General features: G+C 54.5%; 8 protein-coding genes across 8 annotated transcripts; all 8 read right to left on the bottom strand.

Annotated features, from left to right (window-relative positions):
- Nucleotides 1-3,962: 3,962 nt before the first annotated feature.
- On the bottom strand, nt 3,963-6,578 carry J4E90_001603 (uncharacterized protein; the record flags this gene model as incomplete). Its single annotated transcript, XM_051431189.1, has 6 exons — nt 3,963-4,289; nt 4,370-4,588; nt 5,551-5,644; nt 5,775-5,908; nt 6,392-6,480; nt 6,530-6,578. The coding sequence occupies 6 exons, from the start codon at nt 6,576-6,578 to the stop codon at nt 3,963-3,965; spliced, it is 912 nt and encodes a 303-aa protein (XP_051294323.1).
- A 99-nt stretch (nt 6,579-6,677) lies between these two features.
- On the bottom strand, nt 6,678-7,066 carry J4E90_001602 (uncharacterized protein; the record flags this gene model as incomplete). The annotated part of the gene is made up of 3 exons (XM_051431188.1): nt 6,678-6,781; nt 6,836-6,845; nt 6,893-7,066. The coding sequence occupies 3 exons, from the start codon at nt 7,064-7,066 to the stop codon at nt 6,678-6,680; spliced, it is 288 nt and encodes a 95-aa protein (XP_051294322.1).
- Nucleotides 7,067-9,910: 2,844 nt separating this feature from the next.
- On the bottom strand, nt 9,911-11,159 carry J4E90_001601 (uncharacterized protein; the record flags this gene model as incomplete). Its single annotated transcript, XM_051431187.1, has 3 exons — nt 9,911-10,417; nt 10,468-10,929; nt 10,989-11,159. 3 exons carry the CDS (start codon nt 11,157-11,159, stop codon nt 9,911-9,913), a joined length of 1,140 nt encoding a protein of 379 aa, XP_051294321.1.
- Nucleotides 11,160-11,898: 739 nt separating this feature from the next.
- On the bottom strand, nt 11,899-12,207 carry J4E90_001600 (uncharacterized protein; the record flags this gene model as incomplete). Its single annotated transcript, XM_051431186.1, has 2 exons — nt 11,899-11,983; nt 12,041-12,207. The coding sequence occupies 2 exons, from the start codon at nt 12,205-12,207 to the stop codon at nt 11,899-11,901; spliced, it is 252 nt and encodes an 83-aa protein (XP_051294320.1).
- Nucleotides 12,208-13,127: 920 nt separating this feature from the next.
- J4E90_001599 (uncharacterized protein) lies at nt 13,128-14,911 on the bottom strand (the record flags this gene model as incomplete). The annotated part of the gene is made up of 4 exons (XM_051431185.1): nt 13,128-13,889; nt 13,934-14,120; nt 14,170-14,385; nt 14,433-14,911. The coding sequence occupies 4 exons, from the start codon at nt 14,909-14,911 to the stop codon at nt 13,128-13,130; spliced, it is 1,644 nt and encodes a 547-aa protein (XP_051294319.1).
- A 218-nt stretch (nt 14,912-15,129) lies between these two features.
- On the bottom strand, nt 15,130-16,451 carry J4E90_001598 (uncharacterized protein; the record flags this gene model as incomplete). The annotated part of the gene is made up of 2 exons (XM_051431184.1): nt 15,130-16,216; nt 16,273-16,451. 2 exons carry the CDS (start codon nt 16,449-16,451, stop codon nt 15,130-15,132), a joined length of 1,266 nt encoding a protein of 421 aa, XP_051294318.1.
- Nucleotides 16,452-17,012: 561 nt separating this feature from the next.
- Nucleotides 17,013-17,416, bottom strand: J4E90_001597 (uncharacterized protein; the record flags this gene model as incomplete). Its single annotated transcript, XM_051431183.1, has 2 exons — nt 17,013-17,212; nt 17,272-17,416. The coding sequence occupies 2 exons, from the start codon at nt 17,414-17,416 to the stop codon at nt 17,013-17,015; spliced, it is 345 nt and encodes a 114-aa protein (XP_051294317.1).
- A 642-nt stretch (nt 17,417-18,058) lies between these two features.
- RNR1 (ribonucleotide-diphosphate reductase subunit rnr1) lies at nt 18,059-20,727 on the bottom strand (the record flags this gene model as incomplete). Its single annotated transcript, XM_051431182.1, has 2 exons — nt 18,059-20,620; nt 20,671-20,727. The coding sequence occupies 2 exons, from the start codon at nt 20,725-20,727 to the stop codon at nt 18,059-18,061; spliced, it is 2,619 nt and encodes an 872-aa protein (XP_051294316.1).
- Between the last annotated feature and the right edge of the window lie 149 nt (nt 20,728-20,876).

Below are 20,876 nucleotides of genomic sequence, written 5' to 3'. Positions count from 1 at the left end.
GGATAAAGTGGACATAGTCGATTTTAGTACAGATATATCACGTCAAATACACACATCACAAGATAGGTTTGCAGAATACAATGTGATCGGGAAGACGCCACCGGCAAACAAGCAGGCAGCGAGGAGACTCCATTCAACTATATAGGCGGCCAGAGCGCGCCGAACAGAGACCCAGGAGGCTACAACCCCAGCCCACACCCCCCAAACCCAAGCACACAGCCCACCCAGACACCCACAGACCCAGAACCAGAGAGAAAAGGCCGGAACCAAACCATGTCGTCGTCGTCATCGTCGTTTTCGTCCTCGTCCTCATCCTCGTCCTCGTCCTCGTCGTCCTCACGACAGCTGCTCAACATAGTCGTGGAGAGCAACCACATCGAGGGTGGCCAGGAAGCGGTGGAGCGGCCCATGCGCCAGAGCCAACTCCTGCGGGGTGAAGGTCTGGTGACCATGCAGGGGCGGGGGCGGCGGGGGCGGCGGGGGCGGCGGCTGCCACTGCTGCGGTGGCGGCGGAGGAGGCGGAGGGGGCGGAGGAGGGGGTGGAGGGGGTGGAGGGGGCGGAGGCGGAGAAGGGGGAGGCGAGGGAGGGCCTTCCTCTTCATCGGCCTCAGGCCCAACCTGCGGAAGATACCGCGTGCTCATGTTGTTGCCGGTGGAGTTCCGGACTTGGTGGTGTAGGATGGTGGGAGGTTGCCGAAAGGTCTTGTTGTTGGTGTTGTTGTTGGTGTTGAGGAAGGAGGGAAGAGACTTTTTAGAATTGTAAACAATTCTGTAACTGGGCAGAGTGATGTGGTTGCCAAAGAGCAGAAGAGGGATCCCAAAAGTCGCTTGTTTATATAGTCGGCGCCCCGAGGCCCCAGCTCCCGCACCAAGACGAGAGCGACGGTGACCTGTACTCGACGACGACCCCCTATTGAGACCTAACGAAGAGATAATATTGTTCAATGGCCATGTAGCAACCAGCTCAGGCAATTGCAAGCTTTTCCGGGGCGTGCAGCACCTCTATTGTCTACGTGAAGTACTGTTGACCATTTGGGTGACCGACTAGCGCCAGTTTTCTGCTAGGGTTCTGCGACTTCCATTGACCGCAAGGGTAGGTGGGGTATGGTGAGAGACCACCGAAGGTCATTGGTATTGTGGACGTAGCATCCCAAGAACGTATACTGATCAGTCCTGTCCGGGATATCTTTCACCGACAGCAGTCTTATGAACCTCTGACGGCGACCTACTAGGACAACGTCCAATTCCCGATTCTCCAACCTACGGCCTTCATCGTACCGAAGCCAGCACAAGGAAGCCACGATGGGTACAAGCCAAGGCGATAGGCGAGCAGGAGGGAGGCCAGGGGGATACGCGGTTCCTGACATACGTAGACGAAGGCGGCAGGACTAGCGAGGATGCCTTGAGTAAGCATGCAAGTAGGGCAGCAGCGGCAGGACGATGAGCCAGGGGGATACCATGAGCCCACGTAGGAGGCCCTTGAGACAATGACCAGCATGTATCTAGCATGTAGCAGCCGCAGGCAATCAGAGCGGTCAATTGCATGTCTTGAACACTTGGTGCTTCATCTCCACGCTTGACCTTCGTGCTTGACATCGTATGAGACGATCCCTGATGTCTATAGTGCAAGCTACTCAGGAGCGCGTTGCATACAATTTTACGTGTTCGAGAGCTGGACGCAGACATGCTGTCCCAATAGGCGCTGTTTGTACGTGGCCAAATCGCGGGAGTCTTCTTCTAGCCGCTCCGCAGAAGGCCAGTAGGCTTTGGAATGCAGGCCTTCTTTGGCTGTGCAAGGCGCGACTCACAGCTGTGCTTGGGCGCATGCTGGAACTTCGCCTCCTCGTGCATGATGACCCTCCCGTTACTCCATGCTTACCGCGTCTCCTCAGCGTTGATGAAGGGCGGGCTGCATCGTGGTGGGGCTGATATCGTGCTTCGTCTCGCTCCGCCGACCGCCGCCTCAGCTTCACCACACACACGACCACAACGCCATCATAGGAGTGCGGCTACTCGCCAAACCTTGACCAGAGCCTTGTCAAGCGCGAAAACCTCTACTGCAACGGCTTTCTCGAAAGGCATCATGCCCCGCGACAGCAGGCTCGTCCAAGATTCCTTCACGGCAACAACCCACGCATTTGCGCCACGAGCCCCTCGACCCTCAGACCAACGAGAGAGGCTTGCTACGAGCTTCTCCGACGTTAGAGCATCGTCCATAATAGGCAGAATCGCGCGACGTCTCTTTGAAGGCGAGGCTAGGATCCCCTCACCCCTAACGGAGAGCTCACTCCTGTGGTGACGGGCTCCTCCGCGGCGTTGAGAATGAGCTTAGAGACTTTTGCTGCCCCGAGACGGCGACTTGACACACCAAGTTTGAAGCCCATGCTGGAGATCCAAGAGCGACTGACAAAGGATACAGTGGTCTAGAGAAAACTTCGGGCACTCCCTGCGACCATTTCCAATCGCCGCCCTCCTCGCGCACAACCTCCCACGAAGCCGCAGACCGCCTCCGCCTCGACCAGTACCGCCAGTGTGTCCTGATCGCAAGGCAAACACAAGGCTTTGATGAGCTGCATACCGAATGCGAGAGCGGCAACGGGCCAGACAACAGCGAGATAGAAGGAGTACCTCTTGGATGAAGGACAGCTCGACGAAACGGCGGCGAAAGCTCCAAACGCGACAGATAGGCGACGAGCCACAGCGACATTCGAGCGGCATATCTGCTTCTCCCGCATGCACACTGCAGCCGGGGAATGCGATCAACGAATCGCGACCAGTTTGCTTGAATGGCGCCTGGTACACCATCGACTGCGAACAGCCTCAAGCTTGAGACGCCGAGCAGCACACAACGAGGGCACGCGCCTCAGGACGTTGGAGTAGGAGAACGCACACAAGACAGCGCGATCTGTCTCCCGTAAAGCTCGCACGACGAAACAAGGCTATCCTCTCTGCGCATCCTCAGCGATCGAGCATCCAGCCGACCGTGCTGAGAGTCTTCGGCAAGAGGCCAATGAGCCGCATAATCGACGCGACATTTGGAACGATGGATAGCCTCGAACGTGTTCATCATAAGACGAGACGGTCAAGATAGGCACGTTCGACGACAGGCATAGCGAAGCCGGCCATACTCTTGTCAGGTGATCAAGATCCGGCTTTCGGAAGCGATGTCTTGAGGCTGAATGTCCTCATGAGCTCGGAACGGCGATGGGCGTAGCATCGGGGTTGCGCATATCCATGGCTACGATACGTATGAGCATGCCGCAATGAGATACGAATAGTTTGCGCAGCGTTGCGCGGTTCGTAAGACGTCTTCCACGCCATGCGACGCCCTCACAACGGAAATCCGAAGGCCATGGCGCACAGCTCTCCACGTTGCATGCCGCGACAGTATTTCCCTAGCTCTTTCTATCGCCAGCGAGATAAACGATGATACACCGGTGTTACGGAACGATGGAAGATGAGTTGGCGAGCTTCTCGATGAAGTTTGCGAAGAAGGGGCGAAGACGTGCGGTCGGAAGTCCGGGAAGGATGACGCGCGGAAGCGAGTGTGGGTCGCCATCTTCCGCCCAGCCACCGTCGAGGTGCAGCCGCAGACCATCCCTTGCCATCCTCACGGGCGATCTGGCATCTCCAGAATGCTTCGCCACTATCGCCATCGACAATGAGTATGTTCTGTTATGGGCCAGAGCAGGCAAACGTCAGCAAACATCCGATGATGAAGAGGGGGGTTACATACCGCCGCGAGGGACGCAACACTCATTCGCTCACGACGCGATGCATAAGGCCCGCAGGCTAGCGAAGACATGTGGTTTATTGGAGATAGATTGGAGAACTTCATGCGCATTTGAACCTCAACTCGAAACCAAGACGTTGCCCATATCTCATCGCCAAATCCGTTTTCCCCAAGCCGCCACAAACTTCCAACACACCGCGCCGGGGGTTCCGACGACATCTCCCACCCTTTACCATTCATACACTGTGACCTTTCGCGTTCGGCCTCTTGCTATTTCCCAAAAGTCGGACTGGTAATGTGGCTCTTCGATCCATCTCTTCCGCGCGGTTGATTTGGGGTTGTCTCTAGCATGATCGCCGCTGACCATCGCGTTGTAGATGCGCTCTACGTTGCGGTTGCGATCGCGTTCAAGATGCGCTCCACGTTGCGGTTGCGATCGCGTTCGAACCAGCTCGATAGTCGGGTCAGTGGCAGGATCCCTCCCGGTTCTGATCGTTACATCTGGAATATCCTTCCGCTTGGAATACGCCTTAGGTGCGTTGACGAACATGCGGATCTGCCACGCCGAGCACATGACGTTCTCGCAGATGCACTTCTCTTGTGCGAGGGCGGTGACGATGTCCAGTCGGCCAGCACAACAGGAGTGCGACGAAGAGACTGGATAGCGCGCTGTGCGGCGTCGATGGAGTCGAACTCGATACGGAAGATGAGGCGCATCTCATCATGGACGGTGTCGACATGGACGACGTTGCGAACGTTACCGAACTCCCTGGCGATCAGCTCGACCTGCTTTTTGATGTCGTCCATGTCGACACCGTCCTCGTCGGATCCTTCTTTCTTCCACGGCCGGCCAGCCTCACAACATACAACTACTTGCGCTGACGTTTGTTTGCTGCGTTGTGAGGCTGGCCTTTTCGTTTCTTTTGGACACAGCGTTTGGAGCGGCGCCGCAGAGGTGCCATGCGAACCCAACACAGAACACTCCATACGGCGCTCAGTACCGAGCCCGACGGCAGTATTCTGCATCAGGTCGCAGGCGACCTGAGGCGCCAACCACCCACCGGGGGACCCGATGGGTGTGAAGGCGGCTTACACCGGCCGAAGCCTAGCAAAGTTAGCTCATGTCTTATCTGCGGTTTGGATAGGATGTTGTTTGGACGTACCGCTGCGGTGCCATGCTAGAATGTTCCGTGGATGGCATAGGCGCGAGCGATCCTCCCATAACGAACACATTCTTCCCACGAGTCTACGAAGGCGAACTCGAGGTTCTTCGGTCCAATGTGCTCGTTGTAGAAGTTGCTCAAGCGCTCTACGACACCCACGGATGGAACCGGCGTTGCGGACTTGGTCCCATGTGAGGGTTGCCACGGTCTCCGTCACCGCGCCGAATGATGTCAGCGTCTTACGATTTCCCACGAAGACCAAGGCTAGAAGCTTTTACGAACGAACAACTCTGCGCAACGAGTTCAATGCCGATGGTGGATAGGGCCCCGACCTCGCCCATACCCAGTCGCCCCCAACCGAATAACGTGGGACGTCCTTGATGATACTTGGCGTTCGTAACTTTGCACTCTTCATCGGACTATGCTTGTCAGTAGCTGGACGAGAGTATGCGAAAAGTGCTCACGAGTGGCTTCTTCCGCGCCTTGCGCTTCTTCTTGCCGGAGGGACTCTGATCTTCCAAGTCGGCAACAACAGCTGCACATGCGCGGCTCGCACCACAGCGGAGACAGGCGGTGTTCTTCGCGAAGTTGTGGTCCACCTGAATTGCCGGGAGGGGACGTAGGAGGGATGCTGAGACCGAAAGCCTGACCAACCTTGGACGCATTACCGTTGGGCTGGAAATGGTCTAGATCAGAGTCCTTGGTCTTGACATCGGCGTGGCCATCCTTGTTTTGAGCACGGTGGTAGCTGCCGTCTCTCTCTTTGCACGACCAGGGCGATGGTATCATTCCCCGTTCAGCCTGCGTATCAACCTCCATCCCGTATCCTACTCGTGTCCAAAGCTATACGTCGATCCTTGGCTTTGACAGGTGGTTACTCTGAATCGCTGTCAGGAATATCGCCACGGCCAGACTTCTTGAAGCGCGGCTTGTCCTCGGCAAGCAGAAGCACTTGATCGCGTTCGTCGTATCTCTGGCCGCCGAATTTCCAGGCCACAAACTTCTCTGCGTCCTACATGATGCAGGAAGCTTTCGCGGAGGTCATCAGGGCAGCTGCATGGCGTGTTGTCGGTGCGCCAACCCCATTAGGGGAAGGCGACTTACTGCTTGCAGGTCCAGAATGCAATTGGACGTCCGCCAAATTGAGTGAACCAGCTCTCTAGTTCTGATTGGGTAGTGTCGTGGGGGAGGCCGCTCATGTGCAGAACCTTGCTTCGCTCTGACAAGAAAGCGCGAACGTCGGCGCGAGCGTCCATCGGCTTGGTCAAGACGTCGGGGTGGTCTTGTGGTATCCACAGCCATTCTCTCCGCACTTCCAGTCTCCAGCCCTAAAGGGCACAGCGCCGGTGCCACCGCGCATATGTCCACCACCCATTCCGTGGCCGTGGCCATGACCCATGTGGTGTTGAGGGGGGCCCAGCCCTAAAGGGTACAGCGCCGGTGCCTCCACGCATGTGTCCGCCACCCATGCCGTGGTTGTTTCCGGTATGGCGACTCGCCACCTCGAGTTCTCTTCTGGTATCGAACTTCTTGATGGGGTGTTCTCGTGTTGACGGGCTTCACGAGGACCGACTCGCGATGCAGCTGTCGTTGAGTTAGCGCTTGAGGTCGGCATTGGATCGGACAGACGTACCTCCTCGCACGACTTTGCCGTTGAAGTTGCCCTCCTCGTCCTTGTACATGTTGATTCGAGGCTGAGGAGGGCAACTTGTCTGCTCAGAAACATCACAAAGAGGTTCGGCATGGCTTTCTTGTTCGGCTGCATCATGTTAGCGAGTGATCTAGAAGCTTGAGACGGTACTAACCTCGGGCTCCTTCTCGGCCTTTCGCTTCTTGCCAGCTTGCGGCTCTGGCGGTGCAGTCGGATTCTGAACCCGTACTTGCTCTACATAACCTGTTAGCATTGAGTGGACTAATGGCGAACGAGGGGTCAGCATACCAGCGCCATGCTGAAGGATGGGGTATATCGAAACAGCGCCATATTGTCGCACTCAACACTTGCGAACGGCCAGGGGAGCTTGACATTTGCGTGCGGTGCCTGGTGCAGCTGCCCTCTCCGTGCGACGTCAAAGAATTGGTGGTAGATGTCCATGCGGTCGTTCTCGGGCTCGTCGCACGGGTACATGTAGAGGCCTCTCCGGAAGCCATGATACCAGCGGCCGTTTTCCATGTAGTTGCGGGTTTGGTTCGTTCTGACTGGCAGTGCTCCATGGCCCAGTAGAGGGGATCGTTGGGGTCGAAGTCGCTCACGCCCTGGAGGTTGAGAGATTCGGGCCATGCATGTTGACGGTGATGTCTTCAAGGTGGGCTGCGGGTACGCTTCGTTCTTGCTCAGGCGCGGGACCACATGCACCGCACCCCGAAGACATCACCGTTCTTGCTGAGGTCCACGATGCGGGCATGCTTCTCCCTGAGCTGGGTTAGTAAGTTCTAGTGCGGAGATTGCTAACAGAGCACATACCTTGAGCGGCGCCCGACATGATGTCTTGGAGGTGAAGTCGAAGTAGTTCTCTTCGTAGAATACCTCCAGGGCAACGGCCTGGAATTGACGAGAGACGAACTACTCCGACTCCACCTCATAGCGAAGCGTGTGGCGTTGATGAGCCGCCCATTCATGCAGAGCGATTCCGCAGCCTTTTCAATATTAGCAAAAGCGGGTAGATTACTAATGCGGTACATACCTCTTCATGGGACGAGAAGATGGCAAACCCAGTTCCGGTGGGCTTGTGCTGGTCAGGAGTGCGGAGGGACCTGCCCGAAGGCGAGACTGAATAGTATGTTAGTATGCAAGAGATGGAGCAAGGTTATAAAAGAGAGGTCAAAAGAGTACTGGAGGGGAGAGAGCAAGACGTTGCCAAAGGCGGTGTTGAAGGCGCCTCGCAGCGACTTAGGGCAGGATGGGTATATCTCGCGATCCACAGTACAGAGCGCGAAGAGAGTACAGTGCTCAAGCAGGTAAGGAGTGTGAGTATGACTTACCAGGCACGCCACCATCGACGATGTAGCGCACAAGCGTGCATGAGTGCACGTATTAGGCTCGAAAAAGCCTTGCGTTCGCCCGCCGGCGCTGATGAGATTGTTAGAGAGTGCACGAAGAGACTTAGAGCGGAGTAGAGGATTGACTTACGTATCGTGGGGCAGACCGCTCATGTGGAGCACTTTGCTGCGCTCCGACAAGAAGCCACAAGGGCGCTGTCGAGCTCAAAAGTTTGCATATAGCTGTGGTGGTGGTGGGTGATTGAAGAGTTGGAGGGGGAGGTCGGTGGATGAGCTTATATGGCAGCCCTGGCCAGGCCGCCAGGCTCGCAGCTAAGGCTCGCGGCCTCACGCTCACCATCACTTGGCATCAATGGATGTTCCAGATGCCCCTGACGTCGTATCGACACCAGGAAAGTTGGAGGAGCTTGCGACGGGCTTCACGGTGCTTGTCGTACTGCCCTTCGGGCTCTGGGGAGGAGGGGTGTTAAGGTATAGACAGGCTTGAGGGGAGACTCAATAACCTGGACCCTGAGCTTTCAGATAGCACTAGGGGTGAAGCAGAGGAGCAGTTGCGACCGTGCGCGGTGGCGGAGGCTCACCCCAAGAGCGTAAATGTGGGAGTGCAACTCCACCACGTCGAGAAAGAAACACCAGAAAAGTTTGAGGAGGATATCGTGAGCTCTGCGCTGCTTTTGGCACTCCCCAGATTTTTTTTGGTCTGGTGGTGGTGAAGATACAGCGTGGAGGGGGTGGGTTGCCCGAGAGTCCTCCGCAAAAACCAGCTGAGGTAGCAGAGGAACACCAAACTTTTCGCTGGGAGCTTCACGTGGGGGAGCTGGCAGGCTCATGCAACACGGTAGCAGATGTCTATGAGGGTCGAGGGAGCACAGCAGCGAAGCCCTGAACCGTATCTTTCTCCTGACAGTTTTTTGGACAGAATTGACAAAGTGGTTGTGGAACCGCAGCTCGGACACGGAGAGACCCTCGAGACTTGGGGGCAAATCACTGCCTTGCGGCTTTGAGAACATCGAGTTGGCCGCGGAGGTGGCGGGCGGTGCAACACCAAGACCACAGCGCCGGCCTGCGGCGTCACGCCCATGAGCAGCTACCGAACATCGAACGCCCCCGGACTTGCCTACACCAATACCTATACCTTCCGTCTTTCCTGGTCCAGATTCCTTACGCTACCATAAAGCTACTGCCTCGAGAACGCGAACAGCCTACGACGATTCACCGCAAACCCAGCCCACCGAAGAGCCCGAACCCGCAATCGACAGTAGAGCTCCATATTAGAGACATCCAGGGATGCATATTCGAGGCCTTGCAGCATGTCAATGCCACCTCATCTTGTAGGACACATGTCAGCGGCTGAGGGTCCAGGGTCCTGTACAGACAGACATGAGGACGGCGGACGGCTTTGGGTTTACGAAGAGGACCATACCAAGATGACCAGGGCACTACAATGTGGAGCTGAGACACCATGCGGCTTTCGCAGGCCAGAGTTCACGAAGACAGACCGTAGAAGCTTTAGCATGTATCATACATGAATGGATCAAAACGTCTACGTAGATGTCATACAAGCACGAACAGGATCAGCGAATTGCAATGTATGCGTCAAGGGTACTGCAGGGCTATGCATAATCCCACAAAGATCAAGTATCGAGTTGGCGAATGCATTCCTTACAAGGTTGTTGACGAGGGTAGCAAGGAGGACACAATCTGAGTCTGATGAGCAAAAGATGGATGCCATCACCGCCAGGGTTATACATGGGGATGCTGGAGGTGTCAGGCAAGGCCAATATGTTCAACAGAGGCGACATGACCTTGAGGATGTCATGGTTGCGGTCACTGAAATCCTTTGTCTACGACAGGCTCCCTCGTGATCGGTGCAAGACACTTGACATGAACCAATGTGGTATTATCTACTGAGTGAGGTCATCATCATACAGATGCATTCATTATGGTATCTTAACACAACTACATATCCTCGCATCATCCGTACATGGTCAGGAAGACACGCGAGCCAGCCACCTGCCTACTCAAACTCAACTCCTTCCATCGCATCCTCCTCGGGCATCGCCCACAACTCCCTCTCCAACCAGTTCCTCACCAGAGAAGTCCCCACCGTCCCATCCTTCCAGTTCACCCTCCTCCAGCCCACCGGCGTCCCATCAAGGCCAACCGGCCACTTCTCCCAAACCTCCTCCAAGTCTTCACCATCTACACTATACGTCCACCAGCCTCTCGCAGCAGCCCGATGACTTCCAGCCGCCTCCTCCTTCACCTGCTGCGTCTGACCATATAAGGATGTATACATCCAGTCTCCGCCCGGAGGGTGTCCAGCGGGAGGGCCACGGGTGTCGCGGAGGGCGCTCAGACGCGCGATCTCGTCGTGGTAGAGACGCTTCAGAACGTGTTCGTTCTGAAGGGGGGTCAGGTGGGGGAGTGGGAGCGGCTTTTCGAGGTGGCCGATCCAGAGAGGGCAGTCTGATGCCTTCTCGAACGTGAGGGTCGAGATGGCGTCGGTGATCTTGGCCTTGACCTGGCTCATGTTAGTAATGATGGTATATGTGATCGGATGGACGGACTTACTTCTTCCTCGACCACCTCAGGAGCGGGAGTCGACGTAGGACCACGAGGAGTCTTTCTGCCACCGACAGTGCCGTCTTCCCGAATACGACCCGAGTCGGGGTCGTCGATGTCGCTCTCAGAGGGACTCAAGACGCTGTCAGAGTCGGAATCTGACTTGTCGCCGTAGCCCAGAAAGGCCCTGTTTAGATGACGTCTAGTCCAGACAGGGTCGCCGCCAGCGGACAAGATGCCCTGGCGACGACGTTGTCCGTCGAGAACCCACTGCTGCTTCTTTGCCTCAGTCGCAGCCGCCTGCTCGAGCTTTTCTTGCTCTATCTTGGCTTCGCGCTCGAGGAGGAGATTCAACAAGGCCCGTTCAACCGATGTCTCCCTGTTCTCCAGGCGAGCGGCGACGAGACGGTTGAATTCATCTAGTTCGCGCGTCTGCGGTGACTTCTGCGCTTCCTTGATGACTTGGCTGGTCTCAAGAGGGGTTGAAGTTAGCGGTTGCTTATCCTTGAATTGGAGTAATGGTAACTTACGAAACCGACGGGAATAGGCGTCTCCTCAGGCAGCGAAGAGTACGCGAGTGCATGGCGACGGGCTGGTGTGTTCTTGTCCTGGACAAGCTTTGCGTAGTAGGCCGCGATGTCGCGTTTGGCTTCGCCGATGGAGTTGGGCGCCCTGCGCGCTTCGCGCTTGGTGCGAGCCATTGTGAATGAATGGAGAGGGTGTATAGAGAGTGGTATAATTTTAAGAAGGAGGGGTATAAAGAATTGAGATAGAGTTGTGTTGGTGGGGTGGGAATATCGGTGGTGTGTGGGCGATGAGGGAGTTTGTGCGTTTGTCGAGAAGGCCTTTCATTTTGGCGAACGCAAGGCCTCCTAGTTTTTCCGTCGTCTGGTGTTTTGCTTTGGCTTTCACACGACCACCGCCGGAGGGGAATCTAGCGTATGGGCTTTCGCATCGAGTGGTCGCGCTCAGTCTCTGCTATCAGGTCAGTGGGCTGCACAACGGCGACGAGGATACATAAGAAGACTTACTACTGATGGAGCAGCCCATGAGTTACCTACCTTGTTATATGTAGGAAGGCCTCCCTGCGGTATAAGTAGTAGAGAGACAGTGTTTGTAAAACATGCTCGCATCCACGAGACCGCCGGTCTGTTTGCCATCTTCTATCAGGCGTGGTAGAGCATGTGAGCCCAGACAATGGAATGACGTTTGCCAGGCTGACGTGATCACTCAAACTGACGCACAAGGTGAGATAAACGGTAGACAAACAGAATAGCATATGCATAGAGACATCAGGGGTATTATACAAGCGCTCATGGCGACATAAGAAATCCAACAACTCCGCGCTTCACATCATTTAACATCGTGATAAAAGGAAATGAGAACCAGCCAGACCCGCCGTATCTATGGTCGTTCCAAAGGGTGGCGCATTGGGTCGATCTAGACATGGTCGTGTCTTCCGAGCAGCTTGCCCTTCTTGCCGAGAGCCTTGGCCTCGCCCTGCTTGATCTTCGCAAGTCTCGCCCTGTATACTCATCAGTAACCACACAACATCGTACCCATTGCCCACGGTAGTACTTACTCCTCAGCAGCCTCACGCTCCAAACGATGAACATGCTCCCGCGCCTCCCTCACAGCGTTCTTGGCAACAAAGAGCGCACGGTCAGCGTCCCTCTCCGCAGCCTCAGCAGTCATCAAACTCTGCTTCGCGGTCGCAATGCTAGGGTCTCCGGAGCCACGGCTGAACATGCCGGATGTACGCTTAGGGGACGAGGTGTATGTCGTGGTGGTGCGGCTGGTGGAGCTGCTATGGCGCGAATCCCTGTACGAAGGGGAAGAAGAGCGGCGCCGAGAGAATATGGAGTGTTTCTGAGGAGGTGCAGGAGGGGGGCTGGGCTCCCGCTTGGATCCGAAGAGAGGCATGCTGTTCTTTTGGTATAGGAGTTATGAGAAGTTACAAGATAATCGACAGGATATCTGGACTGCGAGATGCGTGCTTGGCTAGACGTTGGAGATGATGAAATCTGGAGATTTAGAGTTGAAGATTCGGAAAGCACATGCCGGGTCTTATATGTGAAGTCCTCCCTGTCATAGCGCTCCTTCGTCGTGTCTTCCCAGCTGTCTGTCAAAGTCGCGAAAGCAGGGTTCGGGAACCTGCATTGCGTGACGTCAATGCCCCAAAGCAGGGGGTGATCTGCGCCTCCAACATCACAGAAAGCAGCCGCATCGTCATCGCTAATCTACGAGATGAATTGGGGACCAGAAAAAACGGTCATCGCGAAACGGTCATCGCGATATTGTGAATTGATGCTTAGCGTGGTGTTGAAGTTTGTTGTGGGTCTGTGAGTACGCGTCCTGCGCCGGATCTGGTGCCGGAGGCACTTGGTGTACCGGATTTGAGGAAAGCTAGTGAGCTTAAGGAGACTCCAACTTCAAGAAATTTGGTGCCGATTGAGCCGAGGAAGACGACTATAGTCTTCGTCAAGCCTTATTTTTGGCGATGCGACAATGCATGTGCTTGTTGGCAGCAAGTGATAACAATGTACCTAGGTATTCCAAGATTCTGTCTAACAAGGTCGGTGACCCCCACCGGCCTTCAGCGCCATGCACATGCAACGTGTATACCAAAACGCCACCCAATGCTCGCTATATATATGATACAATATAGATCAACTACATTTAGCCCCTTCACTGTTACCCATCATCGTTTTGCTCGTCGTCTTGATGATGCTGATGACCATAACGATACCTCCAAATGCCGCAACAGCCCCAGCCAAGTACGTCTTCCAGCTTCTTTGGCTCAGCTTCATGTAGCAAAGAGGCGGCAGGATGAAGGCTAATGCGCATGCAGATGTTGCGCCGAACAACTCGAACACTATACCGAGATCGCAGGTGAGGAGGGAGAGAGTGAGGGCGGAGACGACGAGCGAGGTCGTGAAGATAAGATGGCGGTTCGGGTGGTACGGCTCGTCGGGGAACCAATAGTTGGTCATGACTTCTCGACATACAAAGGCTTCGAGCGGAAGCGTAGTAAGCATGTTGAGGCCGAAACACAGTCGCGCAATATTGACCATGAGGTTATCATTCGGGAAGTTATTCAGCACGTTGCCGAGGGTTTTGTCTCCGAAGGTCAAGTAGCCTGTTAGAGCCATGACAAGACATGCGACTAAAGATATACTGGTGCTGTAGTGTGTAACACGTGTAAATCGATCGATCGTAGGTTTGCGGAGGGAGCCGTAGATGAGGAGGCTGTTGTGGTGGCAGACGAAGGCGAAAGCAATTACGCCAATTGCTTCGAAGATGCCAGGGCGGATGATGAGGTTGCCGCGGAGTTGGCCCTTCAGTTCGGCGGGTACGCGGAAAGCTTGCGTGACTACGGTCACTATGATGATGGTCATACTGACCAGTGCCAGGCCGCTGGCTTTGGCAAGCTACATACTGTTAGCCTGATCATAATGTGGACCATGGAGCATACCTTCGATATATCCCGGTATAGCGAGAGGGGAAAGGATATGCCAAGAATGAGCAGGATCATGATGGCCCGTCGGTTAGTTAATAGCCAGAGAAACGGCATATCTGCCAAAGCGGGAAACATCGAATCCAAGACCCTTGGTATTGTATCTCCGACTACGACGCAGAACGCGACCATGCCACCAAAAGCGCTGTATGTTGTCAATACCCTCGCTTCCACATGTCGTAAGGTGAACATACAAGAGCCATTGCGCGAGGGATATCGCTATCAACCCTGATTTGCCGAAACAGTGTTGCACCGTGGCTTGAAACGAGTCGGTGCCGCTGAGCTTGGAATTTATGACGATGAGTCGTATGGTCCAGTCTACCACGATGGTGAGGCCGATGAGGAGGGCGGTGCCTGTCACGAGGCCTGCGTTGCGAACAGCGTATGGTTGCCCGATGATACCAGCTCCTCTGCTTCTTGTCAGCTCCCTTCCATATATTCGTATTCGACGGCATACATTATACTGTTTGCCATGTTCATGAACGCGCTCCGCATTCCGCTCCGTGGTCGCGCATTCTCGAGATGGTCTTCCGGGTTGAAGGATTCTTCGGCGACTGTGACACTCGGCGCCTCGATTCCAGTAAGTAGAGGAAGTCGCTGCGTTCTTTCTCGCCCATCGCCGCCATCCAAGTAGTCGTCCCCATCCAGCTCGAGCCAGTCGCCGCCATTGTTGTCTCCATTCATGCTCCTCCTGGGTTCCTCGAAGCGCACCCGATTGGGCGTTCTCGGTGCGCCATCAGGCCGAGCTTGTGCGAACGACGACTGCCGCTTAATGTTGCCATTCGGGCGTGACCCGGGTGGTGCTGGAGACACGGAGGTGGTTCGCGATGACGAGGGCGATGGAGACAGGTGTCGCGGACTTGCTTTGCGCTCGTGTTCGGGTTCTGAGTCGCTGTCGGAAGGATGCTCATGCAGGAGCTTCTGGCTTTCGCTCATCGTGGCATTGTCGATGTTCAGGGAGGTTTGCAGCTTGAATGATCGTCGACATGTCACTCCCGACTTCTGACATCGGACATTGGACCCCTGTTTCGCCACTAGGTCGTATGTGGCCTAGTGCTCATCGTCACTTCCGGCGAGAATTGTGGGGTGGATTTGGCTGAGCAATAGAACATCCTCCTTGTACGTGTTCGATCATTCGCATTGCACTACATATGCTACCTATGTTTGAGTTCGCTCAAGCTCAAGCCTTGGATTGAACCCGATACATCTGTTGTAAGATGCTCCAATTCTGCTTGCAGGTTACATGGATGGTAGTCGTAACCTATGGAAGGCATCCATTGCGCCGAATCCATATTCTGCAACTGGTCGCAAAGTACGCTGAAGCTCAGATCTCGGAACGGGATCTCAGGTCGAGGCTGATCAAGACCCATACAACTTAATCCCTTCATCAAACTTCCGAGAAGAAAAGCGCCACACGAGAAAGAGATATTAGGATCCCCATTGTACCGGCATTGATAATTTGTCGCTCGATACATCTCAAGACGCTTGTAGAGGCCCTGAAGAAGAGACTCGATTGCCAGGTATCGCCTGGAGTCGATCTCATCTGCTGTGCGTAAGAACATGTCTGGCTGTAGCGATTTGTAAATCCACGTACCTGATACTATCGCAGGAATGGGGAGATCCAATGTCCTGAAGGACTGAGTGATCTGCTTAATGGATGTTGCCGTGGCTTTCGTGAACTGTTGTTCAATACCAAACACCCATGCAACCCAGATCCACAAAACCAGATCTCTACCGTGCATTTGGGGTATAGGTCTCTGTGTAAGCTCCCGGATCCACACCTCAGTGAACACATCGAGAGCCTCTCCGAAGTTGTAGTAGTCCTCTAGCACAGCAATTTTGGCAAGCATCTCCAAGGACACTTCTCGTGGAATCAGCTTATTGCGACCGTGAACAATACGCAGAACAATGAGGAAGGCTTCGGCATCCCAGTCGTGAGCCGTGATGTGGTAAAGTCCATCGGCTTCGTTGCGAACAGACTCGGCGAACCCGTCTCGTGCTAACATTCGCTTGAATGCAGCCGATGCAAGTATCAGGTGGCGTGATGACACATGGTAATGAATCGACTCCTCCTCAGGCTCTTCCGGTAAGATCGGTGACGGCATACGCTGCACAGCAGAGGAAGGTTCTGCAAGCGCGGTGGACCCTCCATCCAAGTTAAACATGCTGCTGTCTGCAGGAGTCTCGACAAGTGCAGGTTCCTGATGAAGTGGAGACGTGGATGGTTGTGGGTGCTCATCACTGTACTGAGTTAGGACAAACTTGTTGTGCTTGATCGGTGGTCTCTCTTGACATACCCCAACTTCTTCCCTTTCTTCTTCTTCATCTTCTTGTAATATACACGCACTGGTCCTCCGCACATGGCTTGCTTTGGACTTGCTTCTTCCGGATCGCAAGGCGCAAAGATTGTACACGGATTTTTGAGCACTATGACGGTATCCGGATCCGGGTCGATGATGTGAACGATGGGTGCCATGATTGGTGTGCAAGGGTATGCAACGAGGTCAGAGAAAGTGTACCCACCGCACAAGACAGCGGCCTTGCGAGCTAGATATCACGCGGAATGCTTGAGAAAGAAGATGTTCAGCCTTCGGTCGGGAACCAAAGTAGGCTGAGACCTACATGTCGCTTCTGTACAATACGCGCTCATTACATTGACAAGTGCATAATGTCCAATAGTACATGCAGAATCAGCTATCAGTGCGGAGTCGTGCAGCGATCTATTTGCTGTCAGCGCCAAACCCCGGAAAAGACGTATCATTGGAGGCTCGCGTTACACAACGCCACTGAGCTGCATCGCCAATACATGTAGGATAAGACATGTATGCAGAAGCCGGAATACGAAGCGAGGAATGATTGGATAAGATCACATGGCACTGCGAGCGCGCAACCCGCAAAGTCGTAGTTTCGTGGTTTGAGATTCTGGGGAAGTGCATGGAGAGATACCAGTTTGGCGGCTAGCGATGAGATGCGCAACTGCCATTGGCAGAGATCATAACCATATCCTCCTTCCTATACCTCCTCCCGCAGCACACTCCTACAACGCCTTCCTAACCGCACTCTTAAACGGAATAATTTGCATATCCTCCAAATTCCACACCCCCTCCTTAACATAAACGTCCTGCTTCAACCTCTCCACAACCTCCTCCCTCGTCTTAGCACCAATAAGACACGCCGAGCCCTTCATCTTAGGTGGGCCTGTATCGCCTTCTTTGATGGGTTCCTCGAGCATCGCTCCTGCAAACACATGGCATTAGCTTTATCCTCTCACGTGCAAGGGAGGGAAGTAAACATACCACCCCACAACCACATATCCTCCCTATCCGCCTTCAACCCCTCGAGATGTTTCGGACGAGCCGCAATCCGTTTCTGCAGCGCATCCTTGTGATCAGGCACGATGATGAGCCATTCTTGTAGTGGAGCGTTGGTAGACGAGGCCATTGTGCGGTGATGGAACAGCGGTGCGTATCTCGATGATGTTGTTGCGAGCGTAGATGCGATGACGGGACGCAAGGTGCGGAGGGCAAACATATGTATGTGTCGTAGCAAGTAGGTGGGCGTGTGGGGCTGCGGCTGTGAGAGCTTGAGCTTGGGGAGAGCTACGAGAAGGTGCGCGTGTTAGCTTCTTGGTAGAGGGAATTGAGTGGAGAATGATGCGTACGGTATGCAGTACTTCAAAATGTGGTTTATAGAGGTACGCCGAGTAGTATGTACTTCCAAGGGCGCGTGTTGGTTGTAGTGTTGTAGGGCGCAATGTGGGGAAGATGTAGCTTCCTGTTCGGAATTAAGCCGCGGCTTTCGGAACGTGTCACGCTAATGCTGGAGCGTGGGGAGATCGACGACATCACGGTGTGGGCGAAACTCAATTGCTGCGGAAAAATCGTGTTCCAAAGAACGTTTGTGTTTGCTACAAACATTATGACTTGACAGTAAACACATCCAACTCATGAGCTCATACCTCCTTGCGTTAATCCAAGCGTACCTACGCGTAAAGACCACCAACGCCGAAAACAATCGGAAAGACCATATGCGTAAGAGCGCTGCTCTTACCTAAACCCGCCCTATAGATGTACATTGCAGTGCTTAACCACTGCACATGACGCAGGACTCAGGGTTCTCTATCGAGCAAGCAAGGGCGGCTTCAGCATAGATGTCACCATCCCGGTCCTCGCTGTCATCCTTGGAGTCCTCTTCTTGTTTGTCCTTCCTGGTGATCTCCTCGTCCGGCTTGACGGCTGCATCAGCAGCTACCATCTTTGGGCTCGCGCCCTCCTCCACATCGGCCTTGAAAGGCTTGCTTGCGAGAGCGTTGCGGGTCTCCGTGACAGGCGTTGGAGTAGCATCTGCGGTAGCATCTGGGGTGGGAACACCGTTTTCCTCCTCCTTCTTCTCCTCGCCGTTGGTAGGCTTGGTGGCATACATTGGACGAGGTGCCGAAGATGGGGTTTGCGAAGCAGTGACAGGTGAGTGTCGAATAGCCTCAGGCTGGAAGCCCGGTTGCTTTCGTACCTTGGGCAGAGCACGAGCAACGTTGGTGTCTACGACGTTGAGGGCCTCTTGGTCGACAGTGAACTGGATAGGTGCTGAAGCAGCCATGGTACGGAGGTAGTACATGCCAGTCTTGAGACCAGCCTTCCAGCCAGCAAAGTGCATGGAAGTGATCTTACCCATGGTAGGCTCCTTCATGTGGATGTTGAGAGATTGGGACTGGTCAATGAATGCACCACGGTCAGCAGCCATCTCAATGATCCTCTTCTGCGAGATCTCCCACACGGTCTTGTAGAGCGTCTTGGTCTCCTCGGGGATGTTGGGAATCCTGGCAATTGAACCGCCATCAGCGATGATACGGTTCTTCATGTTCTCAGACCAGAGGCCCATGTCGACGAGATCCTTGAGCAACCATGGGTTGACGACCTGGAACTCACCCGCGAGCACACGGCGAGAGTAGATGTTGGATGTGTATGGCTCGAAGCACTCGTTATTGCCCAGAATCTGTGATGTAGACGCAGTTGGCATAGGCGCAATGAGCAAGGAGTTGCGTACACCGTGCTCAGCGATCTTTGCCTTCAAGGCAGCCCAGTCCCAAAGGTCCGTAGGTTCGACACCCCACATGTCATACTGCAGTTGACCCTGAGAGACGGGAGATCCCGGGTAGGTCTCGTAGGGACCAAGTTCCTTTGCAATATCGCATGAGGAAGTGAGAGCAGCGTGGTAGATGGTCTCGAAGATCTGAATGTTGAGTTTCCTCGCTTCATTGGACTCGAAAGGCATGCGGAGGGCAAGGAAGGCATCAGCGAGACCCTGGACACCCATACCGATGGGTCGGTGGCGGAAGTTGCTGCGGCGTGCCTCTTCGACTGGGTAGTGGTTGACCTCGATGATCTTGTTCAGGTTGCGGGTGACGACCTGTGTGACTTCGTGGAGCTTCTTGAAGTCAAACTCGCCACGCTTGTAGTCGACGAAGGAAGGCAGGGCAAGAGAAGCCAAGTTGCAGACGGCAACCTCATCAGGAGCAGTGTACTCGACGATTTCGGTGCACAGGTTGGAGCTGCGGATGGTACCGAGGTTCTTCTGGTTGCTCTTGCGGTTGCAAGCATCCTTGTAAAGCATGAAGGGGTTACCAGTCTCGGTCTGAGCCTCAAGGATGGCGTACCAGAGCTTCTGGGCGCGGACAGTCTCGCGGCCCTTGTTCTGCTTCTCGTAGCTCTCGTAAAGAGCCTCGAATTCATCACCATAGACATCAGCAAGACCGGGGCACTCGTTGGGGCACATGAGTGTCCAGTTTCCATTGTCTTGGACACGCTTCATGAACAGGTCGGGAATCCACAGAGCGTAGAAAAGGTCACGAGCACGAACCTCCTCTTTGCCGTGGTTCTTGCGCAGGTCGAGGAAGCCGAAGACGTCGGCGTGCCATGGCTCGAGGTAGATGGCGAAAGCACCAGGACGCTTATTGCCACCCTGGTCGACATAGCGAGCAGTGTTGTTGTAAACACGGAGCATAGGGATGAGACCGTTGGATGTTCCGTTGGTGCCACCAATGTATGAGCCAGTAGCACGAATGCGGTGGACGTTGAGACCAATACCGCCGGCAGTCTTGGAGATCAACGCACATGTCTTCAGTGTGTCGTAGATACCGTCAATGCTGTCCTCTTTCATGTCGATGAGGAAGCATGACGACATTTGTGGCGATGGTGTACCCGCGTTGAACAGTGTGGGCGAGGCGTGTGTGAAGTACTTTTGAGACATGTAGTCGTAGGTCTCGATGGCCTTCTCAATGTCGGCTCCATGAATACCGACAGCGACACGCATAAGCATGTGTTGTGGGCGCTCGGCGACCTTGCCGTTGATGCGGAGGAGATATGAGCGCTCAAGCGTCTTGAAGCCGAAGAACTGGTAGTTGAAGTCGCGGTCGTAGACTATAGCCGAGTTGAGCTCGTCGGCGTTGTCCATGATGATCTTGTAGATGTAATCAGAGATCATGGGTTGGCGGGTGTTGTTCTTGGGGTTGACATAGTTGTACAGCTCTTCTACAACTACAGAGAATTGCTTTTGTGTCTGCTTGTGAAGATTTGATACGGCGATACGCGCAGCGAGGATGGCGTAGTCGGGATGTGTGGTGGTCATGTATGCTGCTGTCTCGGCAGCCTGTCGTCTGTTAGCCACTGGAAAGACATTGAACTCATCGAAAGCCGTACCAAGTCGTCTAGCTGGACGGTGTTGACACCCTGGTAGACACCAGAGATGACCTTCATGGTGATGGCGGCAGGGTCAACATGGTCTGGGTCGAGGCCGTAACACAGCCTTGAGACTCGTGCTGTGATCTTGTCGAACTGCACGCGTTCCTTGCGTCCATCTGAAGTCAATCGTTAGTGGTGAAGATTTGAGGCGGTGAAGGCAAAGC

This window comes from Alternaria incomplexa (assembly GCF_024043165.1).
Source record: "Alternaria incomplexa strain BMP 0042 chromosome Unknown scaffold_2, whole genome shotgun sequence".
In the NCBI taxonomy this organism is placed as follows: domain Eukaryota; kingdom Fungi; phylum Ascomycota; class Dothideomycetes; order Pleosporales; family Pleosporaceae; genus Alternaria; species Alternaria incomplexa.
The sequence above is the reverse complement of the archived record's forward strand: the minus strand, read 5'-3'. Positions and strand labels throughout refer to the sequence as shown.